The sequence below is a fragment of the Blennius ocellaris genome (genome assembly GCF_963422515.1).
Source record: "Blennius ocellaris genome assembly, chromosome: 20".
Lineage (NCBI taxonomy): Eukaryota > Metazoa > Chordata > Actinopteri > Blenniiformes > Blenniidae > Blennius > Blennius ocellaris.
Genome location: NC_137669.1, coordinates 22,148,372 through 22,164,718, shown reverse-complemented (window position 1 = coordinate 22,164,718; position 16,347 = coordinate 22,148,372). Strand labels below are relative to the sequence as shown.

The window sequence follows — 16,347 nt, the reverse complement described above, 5'->3', positions numbered from 1 at the left end:
TCGGCGAAGGTCTGCGCTCCACCGAGCGTAGCTCTAGTTTGTAACAATAAAACATCAACCACCAACACGCAGATGACGCCTCTAAAGGTGACGATTACGTAATGTTTCTAAAGCAGCCCAACGTTGCTCTTAGTCACACTCGGGGAGCTTTTGTGTCGCTTGCAGGACGAGTTGGTTGAGGGTTTTTAGCGCCGCTCCTTCTTCGGTAAACAAGAGTTTAGCAACAGCGTCGCCAGGATAACGACACGGCAACCCTGCAGGGTGTTTGTTTCTGTGTAAAATGTAAAAAGTGTGGATGTAAACCCAGACAGAAACGTCTGGTAGATAGAATGTGTTTAACAACCGTTTTTTGCCTCTTCCCAGAATGCTTTGCAACATACACTAAAACACTGGGACCGGGACATGATAGTTTCCATGGAGGGCCACTAGTGGAAGCTGTTTTTGTCAGACCAAGACCAAAGATATCTCCGCAAATGTTATCTTATCTTGTACTTTCGTCTGGTATTGTTGAAAATCAAGAAAAACAATCACTCCTTATGGCATTTAATAGACATATTAAGGAATCCAAGCAGATGAACTGAATCCTCACTGATTCAACCCTTGAGAAATATTTAAACCTTTGAACTTGCAAAGATATGATTGACTTTTGCTCCAGTTCAATTGTGGTTTTGAATGAAATGGATTAGTCACATGTGATAGTTGATCCTGATCTGCTGGCTGAGCCAACATCCGTGCGACAGAAAGTAAAACTGAACAGCAGCATGGCTGAATGACCTGGTGACTCAGACGCAGAATCACATCGATTAGAAAAACGTTAGAAACGTTCCCCACGCCCTGCTGCCGTACAGAACCTCCCTGCTGAGGGCAACGCGGCGACGTTGCAACATCTGGACGAAGCCCCGACTTGATGTTTTTGCAAGATTCTGTGGGATTTCTCAGAAAATGCTGACAAATTGACGCTCCCCGTGTCGGCGTGCGTCAAAGCTGCAGGCCTCAGTAAACCTGGGTTTAGCGGCCGAACTCAGTCCAATTATAAAATCATCAAATTATAGTTGGGAGCGTTCAGTATTTCGAAATTTTGCCTCAGTTTTTGCTGTCAGCGTGTCCTGCAAATGTAAGGATTTGATGCTATTTCATGTTGGAGAATCATCTTTGTAAATGATTTAAAGTTAGTTTGTTTGTATTGTTCATATCTTCCAAACATGACACTTTGTTAGTTTTTTATTATGAAATTAAATACTAAACACATTTTTTTTCTTTTTTTTTATGAAGCACTTTGAGTTGCATGTATGTTTGTATGAAAACTGCTCTATAAATAAAGTTTGATTTGATTTGATTAAACATTGAAACATACTAAGAGAAAAAAGTATACTCATGTTAATTTATCTATATGTCTGCACACACACAAACACACACATATATATACACATACATAAATACAAACACGTATATGTTCATAAACACATTCACACAGACAGGCACAGATTTATATAAACCTCTTGTAAATAATCCATATAAATAAATAAATCTATATTTTATGAAAATACATATACACAAAATAAATAATCTATATCCAAGTATACACACAACTGGCCAGATATTCATACTTAGATAGTTTATTCCTTCATGTGGTGAAATTAACACATGTAACAGATATTTAATTCAACTTTTTCAAGTTTTGAACCAAAGAACTATTAAAGCTTGTTTTTTTTTCCATATTATCGATCATTAAATCAGATTTTCAATTGGCTGGAGGTTTTGTGTGTTTGACGGTTGGGGGGAGGTAAATGTGGATTTAGTGTATTGATGGGGAAGCAATAGGATTATTTACTTTATAACTGGTAATTACCCTGCTTGAGTCCTTCCAGCACTGCTTTTCTGTAAATCTGACCTTGACTCTCTAAAGTACATTCATATATGTTATGAGTCACGTTTGTTCCAAGAGTAATAAATACGAAACTTTACAACTGAGAATATCAACATCTGGACCAGCAGTATACATGAGTCGCAATTGTTGAATTTGTTTTACTTATTATTGCATCTTGAATGATGCAATCACATACATGTGATGTTTAATATAATCATGTAAAAGTAATGAATTACAAATAATCACATAAGTGTAATTGAGTAGTACTTTGGTTTATGAGTAACTCTATCTATTTTTTTATATATACTTTTTCTCCAGTGCAATTTATAGCGCGTGAGTTAAATTTAGGCACGTTTTGAAGCCAATAAGTTGAATTATTTGACATAAAATCTCTTGTTTATGAAAACATTTGTTTACCATAGTTATTAATATTTATAATTTGGAATGCTTAATGATGTTTTATGCAGGTAAACTGAATGTAATGCGATTTAATTGCATTGCGTGAGTGGCTTTTGAGACTAGCGTTGTCTTAAAAAGAGTAGTTTTAATTGCGTACGGGCTCAATTCAACAGGTGTGGGCTTTCTCTGCAGGAGATTCAAGCTGTTTGGACGTCAACAAGCGTTCACTTCCACCAGACTGTTACCAAACAGGCCGGCCGGCGCTTTGCGTGATCACGACTCGGTTCTCATGTTCTCCTTCTCAGACGACTTCCTCGCCGCTGACCTGCGGGGGTTTTACCTCCACTTATCCTTCTCGTCTGGTCCGGTGACACCAGGTTTCCCCCTCCTCTGGAAAATGGCCGCTGTCCCGGATGTGTGTCCAGGAGTGCGATGAGTCGGCTCTCCTGCTCTCCCGGAGTGTCTTTAGCCTCTGAGCCCTGAGCCACGGCCCAGACTGTCTGCAAATTAGAGAAATTAGCCCAGCCAGGCGCAGGCCAGTGAAAGAACCTAAATCCCTATCTACCCTCCCTCTCCCTCTTCCCTCTATCCCCTCAATCACACACGCATATACACAGTCCCGTCCACCGCCGTTTATCCCCCCCCCCCCCCCCCCCCACGCCACACACCGGGCCCTAAAGCTCCCCTCCTGGAATAGCAGCGCTGCCATATGGCAGCCAATTTACGCCCATTAAAGCAGGAGACAAAACTATACTTACATTGTTTTCATTGAATACAAACGTGTGTTTAAATTTACATGAAAATGCATATTCTGGATTTCTTTGTTTTTAATCCATGTCTCTAATTATCTGCATTTAATCCACCCACTTAATGTTGCTTAACTTTACCAAACGTTGCTGGTTATGTAACGTTTGGTAAAATTGGCTAAATCAGTCGCTGTTTATATGTTATTTTGCAAATATGCATGTTTTAGCATGTTTTCATATGCAAGTATGCACAAATATCTGACTGGATAAAATAAAATGTGAGAAAATATAGGCTGAATAAAATTGACAAAATCAAAACACAACAGTTGGATGAGAACTAATGGCAATTTTTCTGATGTTTTATCAACTATATATAAAGTAATTTTTTTGCACCATTATAGCACCAGTTAATTACTATCTGCAATGCCAGGTTTACACGAAAACACAAAACTTTCCATTCATATTTTGGGTCCATTTACCATTTACACGATACTGGTGCTCCTAGACTATGAAAATGCAAGTTTTTGATAACAGCTCCCAAGGTACAACTTTTAAAAAACAATATGAATCCCATCTTCATGAAAATGGAGGAAAACAGAACTGCTGCTTCTGTACAACTGTCACAACTGTATGTATAACTGTACACACAAATATATATATATATATATATATATATAAAAGAAAATAGTATTTTTTTTCTAAAAAGTACAGGCATAAATGTTATTATATACAAAACCATTGCAAAGAAGTGGAACATGCTATTGATGTAAATTGCACATACATTTTGTAACACTGAAATATTAAGAAAGACATCAAAAACACAGATTATAAACACAGTGAAATTTCCTGAAGTCTTTTACTCGTGAAAAAACGAAAAGAAAATGTCAGTCCTCATTTCCACTTTCCTCCACATGCTGGCTCAACGGCTCTCTCCCGTCCCAGTTTTCTAAATGCAGCTCATCAGGTGATCTGGGCTTCGTGTCAGGTGAACTAGACGGCCTGAAAGTAAAGGGAACACGCAGCCGACAGGTGTCTAAGTCTCTTCCCCCGAGAGGTGGCGCGACCTGGCCTACATCTGTATCTGCCAAACGAAACCCAGAAGTTAGAGAGTGTCCGTGCAGAAAAAGACGACCTTCTTTAACGTAGACGCCAATTCCCTGGGCTGCGTTGAAACGAAGGACGTGGTTGAAACTCGACGGGTGTGGCGAGCTTTTTGTTGGGGGGGGGGGGGGGGGGGGTGACTGTTTGAATGTGAGGGTCCCGGTTCAAGATGTAGGTCAAGGACATACAGTGGCAGCAGATTGCTCATTAAGTGCCAAACCAAGCAAAAGTCTACCAGTGTGTTTTTCAGTGGCAACAGGCCAGCCATCTGCTCTTCCTTTATTCATTCATTAAGACATCTTTGTGTGCGCGTGGACGTGTGTGTGTGTGTGTGTGTGTGTGTGTACATGTGTACGCGTTCATTACAGCAGCCACTTGCTGACCAAGTGGGCAACGTCACCGGTGTTGTTGTCCAAAACCAACAGTTGTGTGTCAGACGGCCGGGTCACATGACCGCCGCGGCTCCCGATTGGTCGGCCCGCTGAGCTAAAAGAGCTTGGCGCAATCCTGGCTCATGAGTTTCTGGTGCCGGGTTTAACAGAGTGGCAGCCACGAGGAGGGATGCCCAGAGGATCTAACTGAAGATAAACTGAAGAGGAGAGAGAGAGAGAGAGAGAGAAAGAGAGAGAGTATAAAGAGGAGAAAGCTGAGAAGACAAGCAATTAACGGGATGACATAGCCAAAGAAATGTGGATCCACCAGCTGAATGAATGTGTGAAGGTACGTCTTTTTCTCTTTTATAAGCATATCTTTGTATTTTTGGGGAAGACGGATGTCTCAAACCGAATGTCCAATCAGTGACCAGTGATGAGTGAACAGTGTCAATGAACTTTATGAGCGGCAGCAGGTGAGTGAGTCATGAATGGACTCAAGTGTGACGTGACTCTTTAGAGACATCGTGGGGATTTCTAGCTCCAGTCATTTTTATGATATACACTTAGTGTTATCAGTTCGTGTTGGGTAATCGTGTAAGGAGCCTATTTTCTTCCACTTTCCTTTCTTCAGCTCAATGTTTCCCAACATCTCTTCCATTGCTTTCCTCTCTTTCTTTTTCAGATCTTAAGCTTTAACCTGCGTACCTAAGACAAGTGACCTACCCCCAAACCAAACCAAAGTACCCCCAACCCCAATACCAAAGGAAGCTAAACCAAACAGAAGAAAACCAAACTTAAAGCGCCCGAATCTGTCAAGTGGTATTCTACATTGCCAAGAATGAAGCTGGAAAGCAGCCCCGGAGACATGAGCGGATGGAGGGAGATGGACTTTGCGCTCAACTGCACCTACATCGTGCCAGACCAGGTGTCGGACCCCAGCTTCAGCCTGCCCAGAGCCGTGACCTCCATTCCACGCAACCTCACCTTCGGGCACAGCACCGACAACGAGGTGAGAGCGACTTTCTTTGAGAACTCGAGGAACCTCTCAAGTCCTCCGTGACCCAACTGTGTGTCTTGCGACCTGGAAACCTCCCGGTGACCTTCGTCCCAGTTTGCAGTGTCTCCCACACGGTTTCAGATTGGGACGGCTTCCGTTGCAAAGCTTTAGCATCTGCACTTTATTATCGTCACGTCTCTGTGTTGCGTAATAGTCTGTCAAGCCATCTGCAATGGAAATACGGGGGACAAAAGACCTGCTGACCAATCAGTTCTCATACATTAGACTGTGTGTGTGTGTGTGTGTATAAGCACGTGAACAAGGGGCGTAGGACATAAGGCCGATCGTGGCTTGAGGTCAAAGGCCTCATTATGTCTTTTCACCTCACCTTCTACCACCTGGGCCTCTTATGCATCTTTGAAATGGGTAATAATGCAGACAGGGTGTTTTCAATGGCATACGTGGTTTACATGGTGTGGTGTTTGTTGGGTCTGAGCTGCACCGAGTCTCCCCTTGCCTTACATTTCCACCTGCCCTCCTTTACCTCGTACCTCCTCTCCCACTCCGGTGACTCAGCAAGCGTCACACGCAATCTATCCCTGAGCTACTAACCCCCGTCAGCTGACTGCTGGCGCTGACTGTCATAAAGGCAAGTCTTTGCTGCCTGGACATGTCAGCCGCGCCGACGCGCTGCGAGGGATTAGGAGGAAGTTTGTTCCGCAAGGGGGAAAAAGAAAAAGAAAAAGAGCGATTCGGTATCTTAAAAGGAAGAGAGAGCGATCTCACACTCACTTATTCTGTCAACACTCCTGTGGTTGTCTACGCTGTCTACCTTCCTCTTTCTCTCAGGACCCAGGCAACATTTTTGTGCCACTGTTCCTCTTCTTGAGGCAACATGCTCACATCTGTTGTCGTCTATTTGTCTCATTTGCTGCTGTGGCATTAAAAATAACCCTCCAGAAAAACATGCAAACTACAGTGATAATAATCGCGTTTAAAATCCCTTAATGCTGACACATCTAGAAAAACACGACACACACTCTCACTCGATGCTGCCAAACTTGATTTTGCAGTTTGCTTTTTGGATGCAGGCGTTAATGAGACTTCATTAGAAGTGTTACTTCGATCTGGCCTTATCTCATGATCACATCTACAGATAAGTGTTCATGTGTACATTTCTTTGCCCGGAAAGTAAAACACATGACAGATGAGATGTGAAAAGAAACTTGACCACACACACACTTCCTCGAGTGCCGGTGATGTGCTTTTCTTGAACTTGAGCTGTCGTTTGAGCGGTTTCCCTTCTGAACAACGGAATCATGAGAACTTGTCAGCTAAAGTTGGGCGCTTCTCTCTTGCGACGTTTACGACGTACAGTTGGTGGGACGGCACGCTTAAACCCAATTCCCCCTCTGTGGATGTTTCATGGATAGAGGAGTCGAGACGTTAGCGCGCCGTTCGACTTACCTAGCCCCACTTCCATGTGAGTGCTTCATTCAAACCTCCGTGTCTCATCGAGTTCAGGGCAAAGTGTGCCAGGAAATCCACCGAGGGGCGAAGGGGGCACGTGGCAGATGGGGCGTTAGGAACGGGTGCCAGTAAGTAGGAAGAGGGGGTGAAGAAGATAGATAGAAGAAGCTGGGGTGAGGAGGCTGTATTGGAGGAGGGGGGGGGGGGGGGAGGGGGGGGAGGGGGCTGGAGTTGGGGGGTGGGGGATTTAGGTTAAAACCAGATGATTAACTTTCGTTGGGGACATGCGGCCGGCCAGGCAGCCGGCCAGGCATCAGGCTTCGCCCTGGCAGGCGCACGGGCTTTTTTTTTTTTTTTTCCAGGCAAGCCAAGGGGAGACACGGGATTGGGAGAGGGCAGAAGAAAAGGATGGCCCTCACGAGGGTGATGGCGTGGGTCCACTTAAGACCGCCCTCCGTTCCTCAACACGCTTCCCTCCCTCCCTCCCTCCCTCCCTCCCTCGTCCTCCCAACCTGCCCCGAACTCAGCGGTTAAGCGGTAGCGGCATCCACAGCAATTCGTTAGTCACGCAACGCCAGCGACGCACAATGTCCCTGTCAGACTCGTTCATCGCATCCTGGAATCATCTCGCTCGCCTCAGTGGTCACTTGACACACACACACACACACACACACACACACACACACACACGCACACACTCCTTCAGCAACCTGTTGTTTTTCTAATTAACCGGCGATACATCATTTGCATGTCATAAATCCTCACAAAGTGTTCATGCAGTCTGGTTTTCGGGGGGTTTTGACTTTGTGGGGATTAACATGAAAGTGCTCTTCCACGTCAGTTTGAATGTTGCCCGTGGAAGCAGGAATACGAAAAAAAACGGGTGCGCTAGCATGTCCATTGTGTGTCTGTTGGGTTGCAGTTTGGGGGTTAGGAGGCTGCGAGTGTCACAGATGGCGTTTATGTTTGAGTGTGTTGTGACGGGCGATGACCCCAAGCCTGACCACTTTCTAATAAGCGTGAACTCCAAAAGCAGTTCCATGCTATAGATTTTTCCCCCGTAAAAATGACTCAAAGTGCTCAAGGCAGATTTTGTTCTTACCACATACATTAGTGTATATCCTGTACCAACAAGGCCTGGAGAAAAAAAAAATCCCACGCACCTATTCAAGGGAATTCTGTGGTCGTAAATGTTTGAGTCATTTCCACGTCTGCAGGACATTTTGTAACCGTGGATTTCAGGTTTTGAAGCAACCTGTGTGTTAGGAGCAAGCTGCAATAAATCTCCAAATTCATTCCTAAATTTAAAGGCGTGAAGTTCACGAGACTTTTGACGTACAGCTTTGTCCTCTCTCCTTTTTCTTGCCGGTGGTTTTTACGAGGACAGCAGGTCAGAGATCAGTGGAGTAGGTCAGAGAGAGTGTAATTCTCTTCATTCGTTTAACTCATTAGTGTCTAAACTGGGTCACCTTGTGGGCTTTAATAGTATCTCTAGCTGTCTGGGTTAACGTGACAGAGCCACGGTAAATGTAATACAGGTCAGCAACCTGTAAACAAGACACACAGGTATTGTCTTCCCTTGCCACCCAAAAAATGCTGTGTCATTATTTCACATGAAACAAACAAAAGAATGGAAATGAACTGCAGTCACAAACTTTTGTCCATTTTCCAGGTGACTGGTGTGTTCAGCAAGGAGTACATTCCTCAAGGAACTCGCTTTGGCCCACTTCAAGGAGACATCTACACCAAAGACAATGTGCCCAAGCTGGCCAACAGGAAATACTTCTGGAGGGTAAGTCGGAACTGCACACCCACAATCTCATATCTCCACATATCAGAGGTGGGGGTGGGGGGGGGAGAATCGGGAGTAGGGCTGCAGGAAAACTCTGGGCTGTGATTTTCCTGAAAGGATTGAAGAATTAGAGAGTGCTCAATCTCCCATTCTGTGAAACTCCCCTTTTTTGATAGACAGCATGAAGGCATCACAACGGCCCGACTGGTCACGCTGCGGTTCAGCAGGGGAACGTCTCAGAGCTTCTGAGAAAATCAGCCCAGGGAGAAGTCGCGGAGAAACTGCATCTCTTGATTTCATGAAGAGAAAAAAGAAAAAAACATTGCTCATATGGAGAAGTCCTTGTCCATACGTCAATAGGGAAACAAAAACGGCTCTCAGGGGTTTTGGTCAAAACTTTTGAGGAAGCTTTAAACACAGTTGGCACGTAAGCGCCAAGTCATCAGAACTTTACCGGCACTCAGGTCCTGAGCAACGTAGGTCTCACGCACATAAAGGAAGGGACTATTTACACCACAGTCTCAGACAATCCTTGTCCACCACCCCCCCCCCCCCCCCCCCACCCCCCCATTCTTTTCTTCTTTCATCCACATGTGTCACTCAGGAAATTCTCAATTCACTTGAGTCAATTCCCATCAGGACTTTTTGTTGACATCCCGCGTTTCTTTTCCTTCCTCGAAGGCTTCGTTTCCTGTAAACCTGGGGTGTTCTTGCGGCACGGTAGTGAAAGTTGGCATTCCACGGTAGTTATTATGATATCAGACGCGTGACACAGGTGCGGGACGGAGGCGGACGTGCCGCCTGAGGCACGCAGGCTTTCTGCTTTCTGGCGGCCTGCCAGCCGCTGCAGCACTTCTTTATAACTCCACTCTGATGTGACAAGCAAACAAACTCATTTCTGTGTAAGAAATATGATCACCGGTCACACGAGGATGTGTTTTGATGGGTAAATTGATTAGAGCGATCCAAAGCGGTGAGAAAAAGAGAAGGAAACAGAGAGAGAGAGAGAGAGAGAGAAAGAGAGAGAGCAATGGTGACATCACTTGAGCCACACCTCCTTGCCTCTCACTCAAAAAGACAGTGAGGAGAACACACAGAGCACAGAGCAGACCTGTTGGGCAGTGACTGAAGGAGTACAACACGCTATTAACTGAAGAGGATACTGTGTTTTCAATTGTACATGGCAGAGGTGACTATGGCAACACTTTGCTTCAGGATCTCGATTTATGTTCGCTTGAAATTGTTTGCGTTGCCTTTTTGGCCAAACATCTGCGGGTTCGCACGACCATCCCATTAACGTCCCACCGCGTGTCCGTCTCCATCTGCAGATTTACAGTGGCGGCCAGCTTCAGAACTTCATCGACGGCTATGACGTCCAGCGGAGCAACTGGATGCGCTACGTCAACCCGGCCCGCTCGCTGGAGGAGCAGAACCTGGTGGCGTGCCAGAACGGCCGGGACATCTACTTCTACACCATCCGGCCAGTGGAGCCCAAGCAGGAGCTGCTGGTCTGGTACAGCCAGGAGTTCGCCCAGAGGCTCTGCAGCCAGCAGGACGACCTCAAACAGAGTGAGTGGAAGGGTTTTTTTTTTTATTTAAGCTGGTGTTTGCAGTTGAGGTTGCACGGGAAGTCGACCGGGGCCCGGCAAATATCTGGAGGCGCTGGTGGAGGGGAGAGTGTATGCAGAGTTAAAGGGCTTGCGGTCAACAGGTTTCCTAACTGCCGTATTCGGTGAAATTGCTCACCTCATTTAATGGAGTTCACCTGCAGGTGAGGGGGAGTGGAGGACAGCTGATTGTTGGCTATTTTCAGTGATGAGCCACTTAGTGACTCACAAGTCATTTTCATTTTTGATCAGGTTCAATCAGAGGTTTTGATCTGTGCCAAGAGCAAACAAACGTCCAGCTATTTCCTGGAAGAATCCTTTCCCCCCCGAGTTCCAGTGAAAACGCCAATCCTCTTCCTTGTAAAAGCGAAAAAAGAAATCTCTTTGGTAAACAGAGAAACTATTTGGCTTGATGCTATTTCCCCGTCTTGTTTACAATGACGTGAGATCACAAGGAATGCACACGCAACGCGTAGAAACAACTTTCCATGAGGTACATGACCTGGCATTATTTTCCAGAGTTTTTTCCACTCGCTTAATAATGACAAAGTGCCTTGGTGAGTCACCTGTAAATAACAAAGTCATATCCTCTACATCCCGAAAGATGAGGGCAAGTATGATTAATCAGATAAAACTGGATACACCAGACGTGTCGCCAGTCATGTTTGTGACTAACACTAAGGCAAGGCAAGGTATTATTACCTGGCTTTATCAGGCCTTTAAATCATCGACCTTTTCTTTTTAGTCAGAGTCCAGGTTTGTTCGTTGTTTGTCTTGAAAGGTAGTTTCTTAATAGCTTACTGGATGTGTTTCAACAGCACTTCAAAGCAGCTTCCGGAGGACATTTCCAATGGCTTTGTTCTGCCCTAAGCATGAATTTTAAAGACCAGCGAGGTCTGTGCAAAATTATTTTCGTTTATCCCATCGAAGAGGAAAGAGTAGCTCACTTTTAGATTGATATGTAATAAACTTGTCAGAAATATTCTCACAGGAAGTTTATTTGCAGTTGGATAAAACAGTGTTAAGGCTCTTAAAATTATCTTAAACAATCAACACTCAACTTATTTATATAAAACTTTAAAAACAACCACCGCTGAACCCAAGTCCTGCATAGAAATAGACATAAAAACCAACAAAAAATAAACTGCAAACAATAAAACGATTGAAAACAATAAAATGGCAGCAATAAAAAGATATGGGTTAAAAGTCAAGGAATAAAAATGGGCCTGAAAGAGCAGAGTTATAGTTAAAAAAAAGAGGAAATCAGATAAAATGGGTAAAATAAGATCATGTGAAAATAATAATTTCAATAACCACACAGCTACTTTTGACTTGATGTCATAAAGATAATGATGTAATGCGGATGAAATAAGGACGACCGTAAAAAGCTGAACTGACTGCAGAGATTCTTCATCTTTTAAATAAAAAAAACAAAGTGTGAAAAAAACAACGTTTGAGGGACAATTTAGTGTTAATCTGCGACAAAAGAGAAAAGTAAAGACAAGCAAACACTTTCTCACAATAGAGGAAGATTTTTTTTTTTTTTTCTTGTGGTGAGTACGGTAAAGCGGCAATACCCAGAAAAAAAGGTTTCACATGTGATGAAACTCAGAACCTTGCGCTGCTCGCACATGACAAGACACACGGACTCCCACACGCCTCCCCGCCACAATAAAATCTCTCCTGTGACTGACAAACAGAAACCTGACGTGCTTGTCATGTCAAAACTGAAACTACTACCGTTTACCAGAAGAGGGAGTGCCTTCTTTCGGGAGACGCAGAGCACTGACATTGAGATTCGTGATAAACGGAGGGGGTGTTGAAGTGGTTTCCTGCTTTCCCTCAGACGTACTCACGCTGCGTTTTCCTTCCCCTCCGCAGAGTACGCGAGCGCTGACGAAGAGCAAGAGCGCGAGTGCGGCAAGCGGCACCTACCTCAGCAGACGTGGCTCAAGGAGAGAACAAAGGAAGAGGTGAAAGAGGAAAGAGAGGAAGAGACGGAGGAGAAGATCGACGTGGAGCTGCTGGAGAGAGACACTCCGCCGGACACGCCTGACGACCAGATCATGGACTTCAGCAGGAAGGTGGAGAAGGAGGAGAAGGACGCCGAGGGCAGGGGGGTCATGCCTTCGCCTCAGCCCGAGCAAAGAGAACCCAACCTGGGCTTGAACAACCCTTTCCTGGCGGATCACCACGCCACGCTCGCCGCGCCGCACAGAAACCTCCCCCTACACCTCCACGGCCTGTATGGCCACAGGGAGCGCCTTATGTCTTCGTACCCACTGTACTCCCAGTCCCGATCCATCCAGCCCGGGTACCAGTTCCTCCCGCCCTACGGCCCACACTATCCCCGCCTCCTCCTCCCCTCGTACTCCGCCCCCTTCCCCGGCATGCTGCCCTCCAGGGGATCCCTCAGATACGGCAACTATCTCGGCACCGACGGGCTCCCCTACCCTCCCATCGGCCCGCCGAACCTCCTCCCGGTGTCCCTTCCCTTCTCCCCCGTCTCGCCGGGAGGCTTGAAGGAACTGACGCCAAACATCTCCCCGCCAAGAGGAGCCCCGGCGACCCCGGAGCTCTCGCCCACCGCCAAGCCCAGCGGCTACCCCGAGTCCCCGGAGCCGTCGCCCTCCGGCTGCGAGGAGGCCATGAACTTAAGCCTGGCCACAACCAAAAGCAACATGGCGCCGCGAAACGGCCCCGGTCACCGATCGCTCCCCTACCCGCTGAAGAAGCAGAACGGGAAGATCAAATATGAATGTAACATCTGTATGAAGACATTCGGACAGCTGTCAAACCTCAAGGTAGCTAACACACGGCCGCACCCTCGATTCACAATTCGATTCTGCAGATTTTGTTTTTTTTTTTAAATGCCACGCCGGCGACAGCCCGATCGGTACTCATGGCTCCTCTCGATTGCAGGTCCATCTCCGAGTGCACAGCGGCGAGAGACCTTTCCAGTGCAGCTTATGTAAGAAGAGCTTCACTCAGCTGGCACACCTGCAGAAACATCACCTGGTCCACACCGGAGAGAAGCCACACGAATGTCAGGTATGTCCAGCATCGCAAACCCCACGTACGCATGTGACTGTGTCACGACAGGCATTTCCAGGCTCTTACCTCGTAAAACGAGACGTACTGTACACACAAGACACGTACACACACTCTGACTCACGCGCCGTCGTGGTCACTGCCGGCTTTGTCATTTAACAGCGCCATTATACTTTTGTCAGCTGATGGGTGTGAGTGTTGTTGGACAGAACAAAGAGCAGCTTGTCCCACCTGCCTTGTGTGTCACACAGGATAATCCTGATACAGTGCAGGAAGATCTTACGACATTTTTCCATGATATCCCGAGAGCACTCCGGTCCAGTTTCTTTGTTTCACAATCTGTCAGGTGGATGTTAGTCACAGAGGGTGGTAAACGTCAGGCAGACGCCACGAGCTGAGATATCAGTGCGTTAGCCTCAAAGCTAAGCTGTACGCCGAGATTTTTGGACGTTTTTCCCTGTATTTTGCACCAGAAAGTATCATTAAACTTGGCTTTATGTTGAGATGACAGTTATTTTGAGCACGTATACTCTCCCTGAAGATGAAGTTGGGCTGGGTTTGTTTCCGGGTTCCGTCCTAACCCGTCTCCCTCTTTGCTTCCCAGGTGTGTCACAAGCGCTTCAGCAGCACCAGCAACCTGAAGACGCACCTGCGGCTGCACTCCGGCGAGAAGCCTTACCAGTGCAAGCTGTGCAACACCAAGTTCACCCAGTACATCCACCTCAAGCTGCACCGCCGCCTCCACGCCAGCCGCGACCGCCCCTACCACTGCCAGCTCTGCGCCCAGGCCTTCTTCCACCGCTTCTCCCTGCCCGTCCACCAGCGCAGCTGCTGCCCGGCCGCCGCCGCCGCCGCCCCCGTCGACGCCCGCGTCAAGGAGATGGTGGAGCAGTTCGACGCCAGCCAGGAGGCCGACACGCTCGCCGAGACGGCGTCGGCGCCCCAGGTGGGCGAGGCGGCGGAGCACTGGCTGGCCCGCACGCTGGAGGGCGAGGGGAAGGAGGACCAGAGGGAGGCCACCGTCCTCCTGAAGGCCCTGACGGCGGCCATCAACGCGCCGGCGGCGGCGGCCGCCGTGACGCCGTCGCCCGTGTCGTCCTCGCACCACAGCCCGTCCCACGCCTACACGGAGAGGGCGAGCGTCGTTCACCTCCACACGCGCTCGACGGTGAAAACGGAGGGACAGTGAGAAGGAAGCAGACGAACAAACTGAATTGTCCACTAAGCAAAAGCCGGTTTCGCCAAATAAATGTTGTTGTTTTTGTTTTTTTTCCTTAAACGTCCCTGCTTTTGCCGTCAGGAGCCAAACAGGAAATATGAACTTGATGAAATCCAAGGAGCATGGCACCAAATGTAGAGCAATCCAAAGACTGGCTGAGGGTGTTCAGTGATTGTAAATCCTTCCCAAAACTCAGTTTATAACCAATTAAACTGAGGGGGAAGCGTCGTCAAACTGTGAAATATTTAAAAACAAAACAAAAAAAAAAACCTTTTCACTCAGGTAGAAAAATGCTTTTTTTTGTGCTTTAACTTATTACTATTTTTTTTTTTCCACTGAGTAATCTATATTTATTTAGCTTTGTCATAGTGTGTGTTTTATTTTTTTTATTATTTGTTAGTTTGGTTCGTCTTTTCTAAGGAGACTCAGGAACTTTATGATAGCTTCAACCTGTGAGCGAGTCCTCGTGTGTTATTTACTTTGTGTAATGATGGATCGTTGAGCGTGAAGCAGAACGAGTGTTTTTGTTTTTTTTACTTTATCAGGGCAGAACGATAGCACAAAACCCTTCTACCTGCTTTTTAACCATTGATTGTGATTGTTATTTATTTATGATTAAAAAAAAAAGGGAAAAACATGTATCCTGACAGTGTGTGATGAGAAGCATTTTGCCAAATTCAACTGCAAAGAAAAAAAAAACACCCCATGACTATGTAGCATCGGAATAGAGTCAAAAGCTTTATTCACTCGTTTTCTGAACATTTGTCACTGCTGAATTAAGCGTAAAGCCACACTGTGAGGAAAATCTGCCAAATACAGATCACAAGAGCACAATTGAGAGCAGGAGGTTTTATTTGCAGCTTTTTTAATGTATTTTTTCACATTGAGATACTGTGTTGTGTTGTAATAAAAAAAAAAAAAAAAGAGCTTCAACCAAATCTTCATGAAGATATCGGTACCTCAGGTCCTGTCGTGTAAAAAGAAAATGAATCATAACAGGAGTACAATTCTTTTTTTTTTTTTAAATGTCACTTAGCTCTGTAATAGAGATGCAAAGAGATCCGAGCGTCGTTTTTCATAATCGTCACACCCGAGTCAGTTTTGTGCTTCTTTTGTCTTTTTGTAGTTTTAAGATTTTGTACAGCACGTTTGCTTATGTAGGTTTGTTTTTGGTTATGAGATGTTGAGAATTTATATGCGAGAGACTATTTTGATGATACTTTTATATTTACATGATGTAGCACATTAAAGATATTGTTTCTATACTTGTGGTGTTTGTGTGTGATTTAATTAATGAAAAACGTTTCAAAATGACAAACATTTCACTTATAATAATATAATTAAATTGAAGTTCTCAATTATGCAGATTACTTAATTTTGATGATTATAACTCACATATCCTGGAAATTATAAAGTATTTCAGAAAATTACAATACAGTATATTGAAAAAAAAATGTTTTTTTAATCATACTCATTTTATTTCAGGGTCACAAACAGCCCAGTAAAATAGTGCCATAATTACCTTTAATTTTAAACTTGAACATTTTCTTTCTTGGGTATATGTGATTGAAAATGTCAGCATTTTCAACAAAACAAACAAACTAAACAAGACCACTGGCATGTCGTGTTGGCCAGTAGATTATTCTTATTCTTATTAATAATAATTAATAATAATAATATATAATACTTTTTAGGATATTTTAATATATTATTACTGTATTGTT

The 16,347-nt window shown here is 45.2% G+C and overlaps 1 protein-coding gene across 1 annotated transcript; it reads left to right on the top strand.

Moving 5' to 3' along the window:
* The first annotated feature begins 9,859 nt into the window (after positions 1–9,859).
* On the top strand, positions 9,860–15,888 carry prdm1b (PR domain containing 1b, with ZNF domain). Its single transcript, XM_080516433.1, has 5 exons — positions 9,860–9,935; positions 10,075–10,315; positions 12,235–13,157; positions 13,276–13,404; positions 14,009–15,888. The coding sequence occupies exons 1-5, from the start codon at positions 9,927–9,929 to the stop codon at positions 14,591–14,593; spliced, it is 1,887 nt and encodes a 628-aa protein (XP_080372559.1). The 5' UTR covers positions 9,860–9,926; the 3' UTR covers positions 14,594–15,888.
* The last annotated feature ends 459 nt before the right edge of the window (positions 15,889–16,347 follow it).

Bases quoted from the DNA above. Each gene is read 5' to 3' on its own strand.
- prdm1b (XM_080516433.1), top strand. The intron at 10,316-12,234 runs GTGAGTGGAAGG...TCCCCTCCGCAG, and splicing joins GCAGGACGACCTCAAACAGA to AGTACGCGAGCGCTGACGAA. The intron at 13,405-14,008 runs GTATGTCCAGCA...TTTGCTTCCCAG, and splicing joins AGAAGCCACACGAATGTCAG to GTGTGTCACAAGCGCTTCAG.